General features: G+C 42.4%; 1 protein-coding gene across 3 annotated transcripts in view; it reads left to right on the forward strand.

Moving 5' to 3' along the window:
* The window catches only part of GNB1L (G protein subunit beta 1 like), a 49278-nt gene that overhangs the window by 17439 nt on the left and 16961 nt on the right, over nucleotides 1-14878 (forward strand). For 2 of the 3 annotated variants that reach the window (XM_063415773.1, XM_063415772.1), the window contains 4 exons: nucleotides 8103-8230; nucleotides 8480-8605; nucleotides 10551-10713; nucleotides 14399-14497. In XM_063415773.1, the coding sequence (XP_063271843.1) occupies nucleotides 8115-8230; nucleotides 8480-8605; nucleotides 10551-10713; nucleotides 14399-14497 (504 nt within the window). In that variant the 5' untranslated portion in view covers nucleotides 8103-8114. Of the gene's footprint in view, nucleotides 1-4741; nucleotides 4777-8102; nucleotides 8231-8479; nucleotides 8606-10550; nucleotides 10714-14398; nucleotides 14498-14878 lie in introns of those variants that run through there. The other variant, XM_063415774.1, reaches the window with a different exon arrangement.

Below are 14878 nucleotides of genomic sequence, written 5' to 3' on the forward strand. Positions count from 1 at the left end.
TTCTCCAAACAAGGCTGGCTGTAGTTACATCATTGCACTTTTCCAAGCAATTAATGGTTTCAGAAAGTAAAACAGATGGATGTCTTTTCCCTCATCTGCAAATTGAACCTGTTTATGAAACACTAGAATTTCATCTGTTTCAGCTGTATTTCACGCTGTATTTTAGGCTCCCTTATTAAAAGCTAGTGCAATAACATGAGAGGCAGGGGCTCTCACGTTTTCAGACCCCATATTTTTGGCAGAAATGCATCCATGATATTTGTCTCCAAAATGTTTACTTCAGTAAGATTTGCAATGCCCAAAATGTTTAATTGTGTTAAAAAAGGTCAACCAGCTGATAGCTGAAGGCACATATGTCAGAATGAAAGACTGAAAAAAAATTATCAGTCTGACACAGGGGGAGTATTAGAATGATTAATGTTTATGTTAATTTATGGCTCTTACATATTGATTAATAGCTTTTTGTTCCAGTGACCAAAATGTGTAAGTGGCAATGAGATCCATATGTTAACTCAGTGTCTTTCAAATTATTATAATCATTCTTAGTTTTGTTCCCATGCTGAAACTATGTTTTCATATAGAAAGTAATTGTTGTACAGTGAGTTTTTTAAAAATTGCAGATGGAAGTATTTGAAATTGAACCTCAAGACTCAAGCCTGGGTTTCTGTATTCATGAAGCTTACACACTGACATTTATATACATTTTTCTTGCAAACTTCCTTACTTAAAATCTTAATATATTGTGGTTTAGCCTTTTTCAGGTAAGGAATGCTTACAGACAAAAACGGCGCTAGTGCTGGGAGGAGCCATTATCTGAGTGGAAATCATTAAAAATGTGTTGCATTGCATGACGGTTATTAGTCATTTTCTCCCCTGCTCCCATAAGATTTCTTGGCATATCACCAGTTGCAGATAAGCAATTTTGTTTGCTATCTGTCCATTGACTAATACAATTAAAATGTGGAAACCTCCATCATTCATTGTCTAAATGTCAAGAGAGAAGGTAATTTTGGGGATCTCCTGAGAAAGGATGAACTCCTAACTTCCCTAACAGTCAGTGGGAAATGGAGGTTCTCAGCACTTCTCAAACTGAGACTTTTGAAGTGTTTTTCTGAGCAGGCGGTCACTGTTAGTCATTAGAAATGATTTGGTGACTATTTAGAAAGAAAGCTCTGACAGTATTTAGCGTTCCCAACCTGTAAGAGGAAAGACTCTTGTCAGCTGTAATGTGGCTGTGTGGCAACAGGTTTACGATATCAGCTAATGAAGGATTCTGTAACTAGGTCATATAAATCACTGCATTCTCTTTGACATTGATGTGTCGCTGACTAGCAAGTTTTGCAAGCAAGATAGAAATCTGTCTACAGTATCTGGATATTGTATTTTCTAGTGCAAGCACAAACTAATGAATGCTCCCAGTCCGCTGTTGTGGTTTTTTTTTAATTAAATGTTGTTATTATCGTAATTAATTAGGTTTTGAAGTCAGAAAGTCTTGTAGATATACATCACTGTACTTAAACTCTACTTTGGCAGTCATAAGAAAATAGTAATATGAAAAATAAGCAATTCAAAAGAAAGCATTTTGTTATCCTTGCCTCTGAAAATTAAGAGTGCTTTATTAGTACATTTACTGGTTAAATCAAAAATTTCCACTGATTCTCATTTCTGCTTGACATCAATTTCTTGATTTAAAAATTTCTACTTTCTAATTTCCACTTGAAGTAAATTATTATTTAAATTATCTTTAAAGAAACCCTAGAAGTATAATACAGTTTCTATCCCAATTTAGCACTAAAGAGAGAAGTGGGAGTTTTAAACTGGAAGTTGCATTGTTATATGACTGACAAATGAATTTTCATATATTCGGGAGCTGTGACATTTGCAACTGTTTGTGTAGCACTCCCACATCTCCTGATCAAGCTTTTGCTGGTTTTACTTTCACTAGTGCACATTTCTGTCTTTGCACACAACAGACAAATCCTGTGTTTCAGGCAGCTGGGGTAAGAATTGGAAAAACAGCGTTCCTGGCTTTTAGTTTGGGATTTTCACCATTCCCTAAGTGTTTTGCTTGTGTTACCTGGCTGCAGGACCCAGAAAGGCATTTCTTTGTACAGCTGAGCTGCTTTTCACCTCGGGTGCAGAGAGATTTCTTTAGTCTCACAACATCTCTTTGTATTGCTGACTTCCCTGTTTCAGTGTGTTCTGATATTTTTGGTTTGTACATGCAAAATGAAAAGCTGGGCTTAAAAATTTGTCACAACATGTCTGAAGAATTGTTTACCAAATCATCTACCTGCCTTCAGACCATTTGTAGTCAATAACCTATAAAAATTTCACTTTTGCAGTCAGATGAGGTGAACTTCAGCTCGTTCAACTTGCGCGGATTTGTCTGGCATCTCTTTTAATGATGTATGAAAACGTTACTGATTGAATGGGTTCTTGTAGCGCTAAATTCCCTTTCTCTGGTTCTAAGAAGTGCCAGGCAGCATTTTGTGACAACCCGGGATGTGTAAGACATTTCCAAGTGCTGCCGTGTTGTAGCACACAGTGAGGGGAATCGGGCGCTCTGGGACCCTCGGGCTCTGTTGAGGCTGTGGAGGCACAAGGAGAGGCCACGGTGCTCCCGGCAGCCCTGGTGTGGGCTGAGAGCAGGTTGTGGTTTCACCACTGAGAAACCTCATTGTCTGCAGTGGCTGCAGGCTGGAAACGTGGGAACACTGCTCTTGGAAATTCATACTGCAAGGGCTGCCCACTGAATTTTAATGGTGGAGATTGCAAATGTGATGGAACAAACAAAACAGTTTGCATTGCACTATTAGCTTGAGGGAGTCTCTTATTTGCACTGACTGCCTCTGCAGTTGCAGCCCAGGACCCACTTCCTAAACACACTCGTGCACTAGAGCAGAGGGCTGTGACACAGGGCAGGGTGGTCAGGAGGTGCAGGTAGGCACAGAACTGCAGGCTAGAAAAGGGCTTTTGTATGAATGAAAACCTGGTAAGGGGGAAGAACAATTTATTCACGTCTTTCTCAACTCATTCTTTTCTCTGATTTTTCCTTTGGGAGGGTGGCACCTGGTTGACTGGGAATTGTCAAAAAATAACAGGGATTTCATGTATCTGTTTGTGAGCACACCTGGATGTGTTGGATATTTTGCAGTAGTAATTATGTCTGCACACCTGCTGGTTTCAGTCCCAAATCAGTTTACCAGACATGCCTAGGGAGATTTATTTCTCCTATACCTGAAAAAGCTCTTTTACCACTAAGGTTTTACTACTCTAAATAAGCCTAAAGAAAAATAGAAGAGGATTTTTTCCTGTCTTTTCTTGAGCTGTTGGTATCTCAAAGTGAACCGTGGAGTTTGCTAGGGGGAGGAGGGTGTTTGGATGATATTTTAATAGCAATTTGTTTTTGCTTCAATGTGTGATAGAAATACAAGTGACAGGAGTGGGAACAGGAGAGTTGCTGAATTCTGCTGGAATTTTTCCTGTGGGAATCTGTTAATGTTTTTAATTCTCTGAGAGATTTTTCTAAGGTAATCCTTTTGACATTTACATATTTTAAATGACTCTCATTAAATAAAAGCTTAACTTTTTTATATCAAATGCTGAAGTGATGATACTGAAATACCACTGCCTAGAAATTCAAATGGTTTGAGGATTATTCTAATTGCAACCTAAGCAAAGTAAGATTTGTGAGGGATATTACTAGTGAATTGTTCTTTAAAATAACGTAATTTTGAAGGAAATTTAATTGTTCTAGCATTTAGCAGATGCGTTTTCTTAGACAAAACCCTTTTTGGTACCTCATGTATGGTGCACTCAGCCATTCACTAATTGAAACCCTCATTTGAGCAGCTGGATTTCCACTCCCCAGTTGTGTGCAGGAGCCCAAGGGTTTGCAGTGCACTCTGAAAAATCCTCCCTGTTGTCTGTGCCACATCAGTGTAGCTCAGCTCCTGAAGGACGATGCTGTTACCAGAACAGGGAAGGCTGGAGGAAATAAGAACTGGAACATCTTTTCTAAAAACCAAGGAGCCTGATGGTGAGGTGTTGCCTCTCTTGCAAGCAAATACTGCCATAAGCAAAATGATTCATATATTCATGTCTTTTCACTCCTTTCACAAGAGACAGGAGGATAATAACACAGGGGCAACAGTGTAACCCAGAAATAAATGCCTTTAAATGAACTTTATTCTGTAGGCTGCACTTTGCTTGTTCAAGCCCTTGAGCCAGATTTTGCTCTCAGACCAGACTAAATACTAAGCAAATTCATTTAATTAAATTTGTTGCAGATATCCCCAGTTAACAAGAGCAGATTGGTCTCCCTGAGGCTAGATAGAGTTAACAAGAAAATAAATGTTGTGCTAATTAGAGAACTCATTTTTAGGCACCTGGGGTGAAACTTTAAAAAGTCCTAGAGTTGTAGGATTGAAAATTCATTTGGAAATGAGTCTTAGGCTTCTAAATCACTTAGGCACTTCTGAAAAATTTCCCCAGAGGCTTTAACCATCTCACAATCATCATATTTAGCGTGTTTGTAGCTGTCTGCGTAGCAAAGCACGGTATAACCATTATCTGTTTGAATCAGTGCACCACAGTGTACTTCATTATCCCTGTAAGGTGGAGACACTGAGCTACCTGGTGAGTTGAAGGTAAGCTAAATGTCCTTTTTCTGATTATGCTTGTATGTCAACAGGAACAGGCTGGTGCTTCCTTGAGTTGTTAAAGTACCAGTACCCCAAATTTCCATCTTTTTGCAACCTCATGTGACTTTCTGTAGGTACCTAACAAGTTTTTATTAAATCTTAAGTGACTTATCCAAGCTTATGAATAAAAAAAACAGCAAAGGTGAAATTTTATATTTCAGCACCTGCTGGAAGGAAAACGAGACACTAAATGCTGTCACACTGCCATTCATCTGCCAAGTCATGATAGGAAACAAGAAGGACTCAAGGAATATTAGGTTCAATATTAAGCCAAATTTCCAGATTCACACATGATTAGCAGGAAAGCAAGGAAAGAACCAGACTCTATGGAGCAAAAAGTCCCTTCAATAGCTTGCAGCTCAGAAGCATGTTCTCAGTAAGGTTTGTTTTTTCCTGTAACTGTTCTGAGGATTTTTCTGAAATCTCATCCTTGTAAAGACATGCATTAGTAGTGTCTGTTTCATGCCAGGTAAAACCCTTCCCACAGCCACGCACACACTTGCTGTCTGTCAGCAAAAACCTCTGTGTCAGTAATTAGAAAAATGCTATTAAAAACCTGCCTTGTAATCCCAGATAGCCTCTGGGTTGCCTCAGTTCTGTTTCCTTGCTCAGTGCAGCAAGCCAGAATTGCTTCACCGTGAAGGGGGACCCTGCTCCTCTGACAAGCTCTTAGCTACTCTTTTATTTATCTGGTTCTACAAAGTGTTGTTTTGAGGGCACCGGCACTCAGCTGTAGTGCCCCAAAGAGGTGTCCCTTGGTGACAAAGTCCTTGGTACGACAGATTTATAGCACAGGTGGTCATGTTGTAGATGGGCACTTGGGAGCTGCAGCTCACCGTGGGGGCGAACCCGCACATCATGTACATCTGAAAATTTACTCCAGCCTGCCATGAGGCTGGATCATCCAACAACTTCATAAAATAGATGAGTCAGGGCCCTAAAACATAGAGGGTATCCACTGAGCTCATTGTTTTCATACCTAATTACACAGTGCTATTGAGAGAAAACTGCACATTACACTGAAGAATCCTGTTTCATCACTAGCCCTTAAAGATAATTGCATTTAATTAGAACCTATAGATACCATGGTGATAACTGACCTATAAACACTCAAGGTAGACCTGCAAATGAGGTGCATTAGCAAGGGCGTCCATTAAACACAATGTGAAAGCTGGTGCTGAGGTGACAGGGCAATCAAAGGTTGGGCTGTTTGGCCATGGAACTCATAGCTCGTTCACTCCATTCTGATTCTGTGCAATTCCTCTGCTGTGAGCCGGCAGGCACACTAACACCTGCTGATCTTCCCTTACTGAATTCAGAACACTTTTTGTTTCATCTGGGGTAACATGTGCGTGAGTGGGGAAAAGTGATGACAGGGGACACCTGCAGTGGGAAAAGCTGCTCTTTTCTATGTGAGGTGAGGTCAGAAAGGAAGAAGCAGATATACAAGTATGGCTAGTAATGCCACAGGTCAGGGAGCAAGCACTTTTCATGGCGAAATATTTCTTATAATGGACATTGTAATGTATTTTCCAATGAACTGCAGACTGTACTTCCAGTTGAATCAGCTGCTGGTTGCCTTGTCTCAGGTCTGGAGGGTCATTTGCAACAAGTCAGAACACAGAAAATTTGTCCTCATCCTTCTCCAGTGCTTGTGCACAGCTGCCTGCAAAGTGAAGGGAAATAGCTGGTGAGGGGCCAGAGCAGTGAGTGCCTGTGGGGGTCACACAGGCTGTCCCTGTGAGCTCATCAGGAATTGTCCTCTGCGTTTCCTGTGTGGGACAGGGCAGCCCTGCTCCCCCGTGTACCGGTCCTGCTCTGTGCTGGCTTGGACTGCATTTGACATGAAGCTGAGAACATCCATCTCTTGATCCTTTAGGGAATACAAACCCCTTGGAATACAATGTTTAGCGCAGTCAATTAATATGAAGTACTGCATTTCTTTTTTTCAAGAAACCATGCTTAGAACCAAAGATTAAAATACTCTGGAGTAATGGGATTCTTGTGTAGAAATGATCATCACTCCCATCTCATCGACATGAGTGAGGGTATTGAGTTTTTCATTACTAAATTCACAGGTGACACTAAGCTGGGAGCGTGTGTCGATCTATTGGAGGGGAGAAGGGCTCTGCAGAGAGACCTGGAATGGTTGGATGGGTGGAATCCAATATGATGATGTTTAACAGGTCCAAGTGCCAAGTCCTGCATTTTGGCCATAATAACCCCCTGCAATGCTACAGGCTGGGGACGGTGTGGCTGGACAGTGCCCAGGCAGAAAGGGGCCTGGGGGTGCTGGTGACAGCAGCTGGACATGAGCCAGCAGTGTGCCCTGGTGGCCAATGGCTCCTGGCCTGTGTCAGGAATGGTGTGACCAGCAGAAGCAGAGGTCACTGTTCCCCTGTACTCGCACTGGTGAGGCCACACCTCGAGTGCTGTGTCCAGCTCTGGCCCCTCAGTTTAGGAGGGACACTGAGACGCTTGAGCACGTGCAGAGGAAACAACGAGGCTGGTGAGGAACACAAACCCTGTCAGGAACGACTGAGGGAGCTGGGGGTGTTTAGCCTGGAGAAAAGGAGACTAAGAGGTGACCTTCTCACTCTCTACAACTCCCTGAAATGTTGCTGTAGCCAGGTGGGGGTCAGTCTCTTTCTCCAGGCAGCAACTGGCAACATGAGAGGGCACAGTCTTAAGCTGCACCAAGGGAAATACAGGTTGGATATTAGGAAAAAGTTTTTTACTGAAAGAATTGTCTGGAATTGTCTGCCCAGGGAGGTAATAGAGTCTCCATCCCTGGATGTGTTTAATAAAAGACTGGATGTGGCACTCAGTGCCATGGTTTAGTTGAGGTGTTAGGGCTGGGTTTGGCTCGATGACCTTGGAGGTCTCTTCCAACCTGGTGATTCTGTGATCTGAAATTCCTTTCACTTGATACGTTCACTGCAGTGCTTTTCTGAAAAACACAAAAGTAGCATTTTTGTAGGGAGGAAGGGGAAAGACTTGGCCAGGGGGCTAAAGCAGAATGATAAATTCCTTTTGCCCACTAAAATTATGGGTGTCAAGTTTCTTGTATTTTGTAGCTCTTCCCTTTAGCACAGGGAGAGCAGCTGACTGATTTGGGATTTACGAGTGTGTAAGAGGTGCGTGCGCGTGGCCAGCTCAGCACCTTGCTGAGAGAGGAATGCAGCAAAGAGCAGGTTGGACACCTGCTTTGTCAGCTCATCTCAAGAGGAAATACTTCACCCTCAACTGGGAGGCAAATAGGAAGAACATTCAATAATGAAAGTTCAGAGAGGAAAGAGGAGAAGCAAGTGTCCTGCCCAGAATATATTTAAAGTTGTCATTTTGCTTTAGGCTGCCTTACCCTCTGTGATATCTGTGTCTGCTTCTCACCCCCAGCTCACTGCTCCGATGGCTCCGCCACCTCCGGATCCACAGTTTGTGCTCAGAGGTACCAGTGCTGCAGTCCACACTCTGCGTTTTTCCTGTGGAGGCCCAGAACCTGATACCCCCCTCCTTTTCTCTGGGTAAATACTCCAGGATTTCTGGCTGTGCTGAGTGTCATATGGTTGTTTCCTTTTGAATTGAAGTGTATTATTTTGACAAAGTGTTTCTGGGGAGAAGAGCAGCATGCATGGTTTTGCATGATGGGTGTGTTACTTGTGCATCCAGCTTCAGTTTTGGAAACAAAACAAACAAACAAAAAAGAAAAAGCATCAGACTCTGATCACCTCCATGTAGTGCTCTACACTAAAAGCATCTCTTCCTATTGCCAGGTCTGAGAATGGGTTAATCCATGTCTGGAACCTGAAAACACACAGAGTGGACTCTGCACTGGATGGCCATGGAAGAAAATCTGTCTACTGCGTGGAGACAATGGGTGGTAAAGAAAAGCTTCTCAGGTTAGCAAAGCAGGCAAACACCAGTGAAATTATTCTTGTCTCTGTGACAGATTTGTGTCCCTGTGATTGAAGGAAAAAAAAAAGGGGGCGGAGACACAAAGGATTCTATTTATTCTGGAGTCACCTAAAGTTTCTCCAATACATATGGAAATGTACTGAAAGTACAAAAGGCAGAAAAACTCTAGAATAAAAAGGGGAGAGAAAAAAGATAACACTTTTTTATTATGTATGTTTGACATCATAATAACTTGGAACCTATAGTGTCTTTACTGAGAGTGGATGAGGTCTTTGGTCAAGGAAATACACTGGGATTTGAAGCTGACAAACTTTTCACTGTTGGTTCCTGGGAAAGATTGAAAAAAAAAAATTATAAATAGAGCAGAGAAGGAGAAAAAGGAAGGAAGAGAAGAAAGAGAAGAATCAGAGATGGAGAGTGGAAGACTGAAAATGAGCAAGAATTCCGAGTTTCATGCTTTTGCTTTGTTGCAAAATACCTTCTGTTCTTGTTTAGCAAGGGAAGGTCAGGAAGATTTGTGTACTTTGGATTAGACAGGTGATCTAGAGTAGATGCCAAAGTGTCTGTATGATTAGGAGGTGTTCTGACATGTTTATCTAGAGAAGACATCTCATAATATACAGTGGAACTCATTAGCATTTATATTTCTTATCTACATAAGTACTATTATCAACACTCTCCCCCACAAAATCACATTGAATGAGCATTGTTTGTATAATTATAGAGTTTTTCCCTACCTCTGTTTTTGCTGTATAGTTCTAACACTCCACATAGCAGTGCAGTTTTAGGACAGCATTTACCTGTATCTTATATTTCTCTCTTGTAAAGCTAAATCACAACAATTTCGTGCGATATCACACTGTATATCCCCAGTGCTATAAATGTTGTGTCAGTTTGTCACTCGGCTGAACAGCACTGATGTTGAAGAAGTTCCAACAGTCTGTAGATTTACATCTCTGTTTTGATTTCATGCTTCTTCAGGTGATACTGCTAATTAAAGTAAGACATGGGTAAGGGGTTTTTGGTGACTCCTTGCCCAGGTCATAACACGAGGACAGCTCTCCTGTGCTGCTGTAGTGATGAACTGGAAGCTTTGCACAGTGCTGCTTTGTCCCAGAGCCAGTGGGATCACATAAATCCGCACCAGTTCCTGCTGTGCCCTTTGTGCCCTCGCTCTGCCTGGGAGCAGCTCAAGGCCTCTGGGCCGGGGCTGTGCCGAGGGGTCTGCGGGAGCTGCGCTTGTGCCTCGGGTGCAGCTGCTGCTTTCTGGCCCTGGGTGTTTCAGCCACAGCGTTTCCCTGAGCAGTCACTGCCAGCCCCTCTCCCTTGTGTCCCCACACGTGCCTGGTCCGAGGAGCCCTCTGTGCCCTGCCTGTGGGAAGCTGACCACTGAACGACTCTCACTTTTTATTTATCTCTGATGAGCTCTTTGTTGTGTTGCTGTTTGTCTTTCAGCTGTCAACACAACATTTCCATTTCATTGCTAGGGTGAATGAGTGTTACATGTGTGAATCTTTGGATACTTTTGTTTCCTTTTAAATTAGATCTAGTAAGTGATAAAAAGGTTTTTTTATTGTGTATGTGTTCAAATGCTCATGAGACTTTATAAATATATTCTCATATATAAATAGCACAACTGAGCTTGATCAAGTCTTTCTGCACAAGGAAACAGACACTGCTCCTGCAGTGTATCTGACTGGCTCCCAGGCCCTCCCCCTGCCAGGGACAGTTGGAGCTCTTGGCCAGTTCCGCAGTCGCAGAAGGGCGGTGGTCTCAGGGACCCTGAACTGCCCCACTTTTCATGAAACACCCAATTAACTCCCCCACAGAAGCTGTTTGAAGCCCTTCTGTTAAAGACCCAGTTCGAGTTACTGCCCTGCAGGCAGCCAGGCTTCCTCAGCTCATGGATAACTTGTTTTACTGTAACAGTCAGGGGCGCGACCAGAGGATCTGCTTGTGGGATTTAGCAGAGGGACGGACTGCAGTGACGGATTCTGTCTGCACGGAGCATGTGGGATTCTGCAGATGCTCTCTGTTAAAGGTGGCACAGGGACGCTGGCTAATGGCCATGGCAGCCAGAAGCCTGGAGGAGGTAGGAAGTGTCTCTTTCTCTGTGCTTGAGAGGTTGCTTTTGGTACTGAAATGACGTAGTTCAGGAGGGGAAACAGCAGTGCCATTGAATTCTCTGCTCAAGAGCAGGCAGCACAAGAAACCTCTCGGGGTTTTTATTGCTAATTTTACTGCCACAAGGATGACTGAATTATGTAACTCACGCTTTAATAACAACGGTACCATCACAAGATTTGTCTGGTATTGAAGTGTTTGGAGCTGCTGATCTTTACATGTAGGAGTTTTGAAAACTCTTCTGATGCTGCTCAATACTGGGAACAAGAGTCCTTCTGGGGAACTAATGGTCAGCAGGTCTGTCCTCTGATGGAGGAGCTTATATTCCGTCTGAAGCTGAATGGGGTTTGGCAAGAAGAGGGGAGGTGCAGGTGATTTGTAATGCAATACGTGGTCTTTCACCCCAGGCTAATTCCTTACCTCAGACTGGGGCTGCAAATAGTTGAATTACTATTACAGAGGTTTGCTGTGTGAGATAATTGCAGGGTCCATTTCACTTCCTATTGGGTAAATCCACATCTAATGCCACTATCACAGCACTCACTGACAGACAGCTTCGTTGGCAATGTCCACTCCTGCTTTGCAGAAATTACAGGGTTGTTTTCTAGAACGGACTGTTTGAGGACATCGCACAAAAATAATACCAAATACTTGACATAAAAATACCAAAATATGAAAGAAGAAAAAAGTGGCATAAATACGAAAAGAAATATTGTAGCTAAGTACAAATTACTGATGAGCATCAAAGTTCACATGCTTTTCTGGACTACAGGTTGTGTATCTTGAAACTGAAATTTGCACATTTTATACACAAAGTAATAAGCGCCTGTATTGCAAGAAAATGTGATCTTTTTATTATACAGAAGTTAAGCACGTATTTAAGTATTTTGTTGACTCACAGCCAGAATGTTCAGCCTTTTACAGAACTAGATATGCCTGCAGACACAGCCACTGCACCAGTAAATACAACCATTCTAAGTCCCATACCTCGTTCTGATCAAACAAAGAACTCCCTCCATTTTACAGCAGTGCTCAATAATACTTAAGTTAAACAAAAGTGACAAGTGCATTCTCATGTCAGCCAAAGTCTCAGTAATGAAGAATTAAATAATCGACTGACCCAAATAGGAGACGTTTACCCCGGTGTCGCTTACAACTCATCTCTGTTTTATTCTCATTTGTTTGCTTGGGTCCTGCAAGAGGAGAATGATTTGCAGTCTCCTGAGGTAGAAGAGTTCCACTCTGTGTGTGAACCTTTGCATTAGAACTGTGTCATGTTTCAATAAATTCACATAAGCTCCCATAATATATAGTGCTTCCAAATAGGCAGCACTGTGTGAGACACAGTACATTTGCAGCTTATGATTAAAATTAAGACTTAATAAGTGTTTATGCTTGGCTGGTGTCCAAAAAAAGAGTAATTTTGTCTTAAAGGAGGTTCAGTCCATAAATAATGAGATCTGAACAGGCATTTATTTGTTCATGATTGCATTTAAATCACCAATTATGAGTTACATGCACTTTTCTTGCCAATTTGCCAGAAACATGTTAAAAGCTTTATTAATGTGAAAAAGAGAAAGGGTGTGTTTCCTTGTGGCCAGTTTTAGCCACCCAGGAACACTATTAACCTCAGGCAAAGGCAAATCTTTCTCCTATTAAGCAAAACCAATATAAACACGGAACTTCAAGTTTTAGGTTACAGTTGTCAAAATATGTGAAATAGTATTTATTTCTGAGGCTCAGTTGCCTTTAACACAGACAGTCTCTGGAACTGTCAGTCCAGTTCAGGCAGCAGCTCATGCCTGCCTGCCTTCTGCACCAGGCTTTTCTCATTGTTTTTCTTTGGCCTTTGCAAGCCCAGCTGCAGCCCTTGTACCAGTTCATCTGTTTTAGTCAAAGCAAAGGAGGTTTGGCTTTTTCTTTTAACCTGCAGAAGTGCATTTATCACAGCACACTTACCCTTCTTTACTACATAAAGTTGCAGTTTTGGTCTTGCCTAGGAGGCAGTGCCCTTTGGAGAGACAGTGATGAAAGAGACAAGATGAGGCCGGGTCATCTTCATATTTATAGCCTGTTTCCTGCCACAGCTAACTTTGTGTTGGTCTTTGTATTGATAGCAAGAAAGCTGACAAGAGAAAAGCATCTTTTGTTAAGCGTGTAGCTCCGAAGAACCAGAATTCCCAGATGATCAAACTTTGGTCTGTTCCCAGGTTTGGTCTGCAGACTGGATGGCTCTTGGCTGTAGTCACCATTCCTCAAATCTGGAAAAGAGTTTCCTGCTGTGTTGCCCAGTGGCTTTCGAAAGCGTTCTGTTTGTTATGTGCAGTACGCTGTGCTCGCAGTCCTAGAGTGCAGCTGGCTTTGGCAGGCTGGCTGACAGCCTCTAGAAATAGGAAGATGTTCTGGCAAGCTTTGAACTGAAGGTATGGGATTGGAAAGCCATTGCAGCTGCCCTGGCCCTGATTGATGGTTCCCAGAGGAGCCATATTTGTGTAATAGCTCATCTCAGATGCTCAAGGAAATTCACACAACGGGGGCTGTCCAACTGCGCTGTTGGGCTCTTGCACATTCTGGAAGAGCCTGGAGTGGCTGGTGATGCTGGATTTATCAAATGTTTCAAGTCATTTAATTTTACCACATAATGCAGACCATTGTTTATTTAATTAGAAGAAAAGATCACCTTGGTGATTAAGTATGCATGTGAGAAACAGCAACGTTCCTGGCAGCAGGTTTTCGATACCCAAGAGCTTCTGTTTCTGCAGAGTTCCAGGCATGAGAACCAGCCCAGGGTTGAGGCACTGCTGTGTCAATCAAGAGTGTCAAAATCTTCCAGTGCCAAACTAAAAAGGCAGACTGCCCTGATCTTGCCTGCCATCATCCTGAGGTGGAAATGAGCTACTTCCTTGGCAGAGGAACAACTTGCCCAATGTTTAAAAAAAAAGGAAGAAATCAAAACCACCCAAACCAGGTCCATGATTCATTACCATTGGAGCAAGCAACAATGGAAGCTGCTCTGTAGAGAGAACAGGTGTTCAACACAGCCTTGTCTGCTTTAGACAGGGTCAGACAACATTGTGTTAAAAATACCTGAAATACCTGTGTGCAGACACTGCTGCAGCCAGCCTTAGCCAGCAGTTGTGGGGTTACGATTTGTTGGTGCAGTCAGCAGTAAACAAAAAATCCTCTTTGGGTGCATACACTGCCTGTGTTTCCATGCAAACTCTGTGTTACCACACCAGCACAGAGGAGAGAATGCAAGTGTTCACAGGTGAATACAGCCAAAAAATTAGCAACAGAGCTGGAAAAGGGGGAAAGAAAACGGGGGGGTGTTCAGATTAAGCAGTCTGCAGTATTCTCTGTTGTGTGCACAATGTCATCCACTGTTTGAAAAGAAGGCTGTAATTAAATAGAAGAGTGGAAGATGATGTGTTCACTCTAGCAGTTTTGTCTGGTCTTTCCTAAAACAATGCATTTCTTTAGCTAGCTGTAGATTCCCCTTACAGCTCCCACTTAGCATGCATTCCTCAGTTTCCTCCAGACAGTTTTTACTGGAAGAGCTTTTACTAACCTTAATCACCTTAAAAGACTTGTGTTTTTAACAGCAGAATTTTGACCTGGAGCCTGACCAACTCCTCTTGTTTTCCTGATGTCAGGTTGAGATTTTGGAGCTGCCATCCAAGACGTCAGTCTGTACCTTGAAGCCAGAGGTGGGTGCCAAGCTGGGCATGCCCATGTGTCTGAAGTTATGGCAGGTAAGGCAAGAGCGCCTGCTAATTGTGAAATGTTTTCCCTGTGATTCATTTTATATGAAGCACATGAATCTTTCTTCACTTGGATTTTGATTTATAATCAAACCAATCAAGTAATTATACTATTAAAGGGGGGAAAGATTTGTGAACATCCTTAATGTAACTTTCAGAGCTTTCCAAGCTTTAATGGAAGATTTGCAAATGCTCAAGGAAAGCTTTGTATCCTTAGGATAGATGCAGTTTCTGGATCAATCAAGAGGAAAATGAGTGACTTACCAAAGCCAGTTGTTTGATACGGTTTCTCACTGCATTAAGAATGATGAGAAATGTTTGGGTTGCTTAAAAACAGTGGTTTTAATGGCAGATTCCATTCACTTCAGTGCC

Source organism: Prinia subflava, chromosome 19, assembly GCF_021018805.1.
Source record: "Prinia subflava isolate CZ2003 ecotype Zambia chromosome 19, Cam_Psub_1.2, whole genome shotgun sequence".
NCBI classification, from domain to species: domain Eukaryota; kingdom Metazoa; phylum Chordata; class Aves; order Passeriformes; family Cisticolidae; genus Prinia; species Prinia subflava.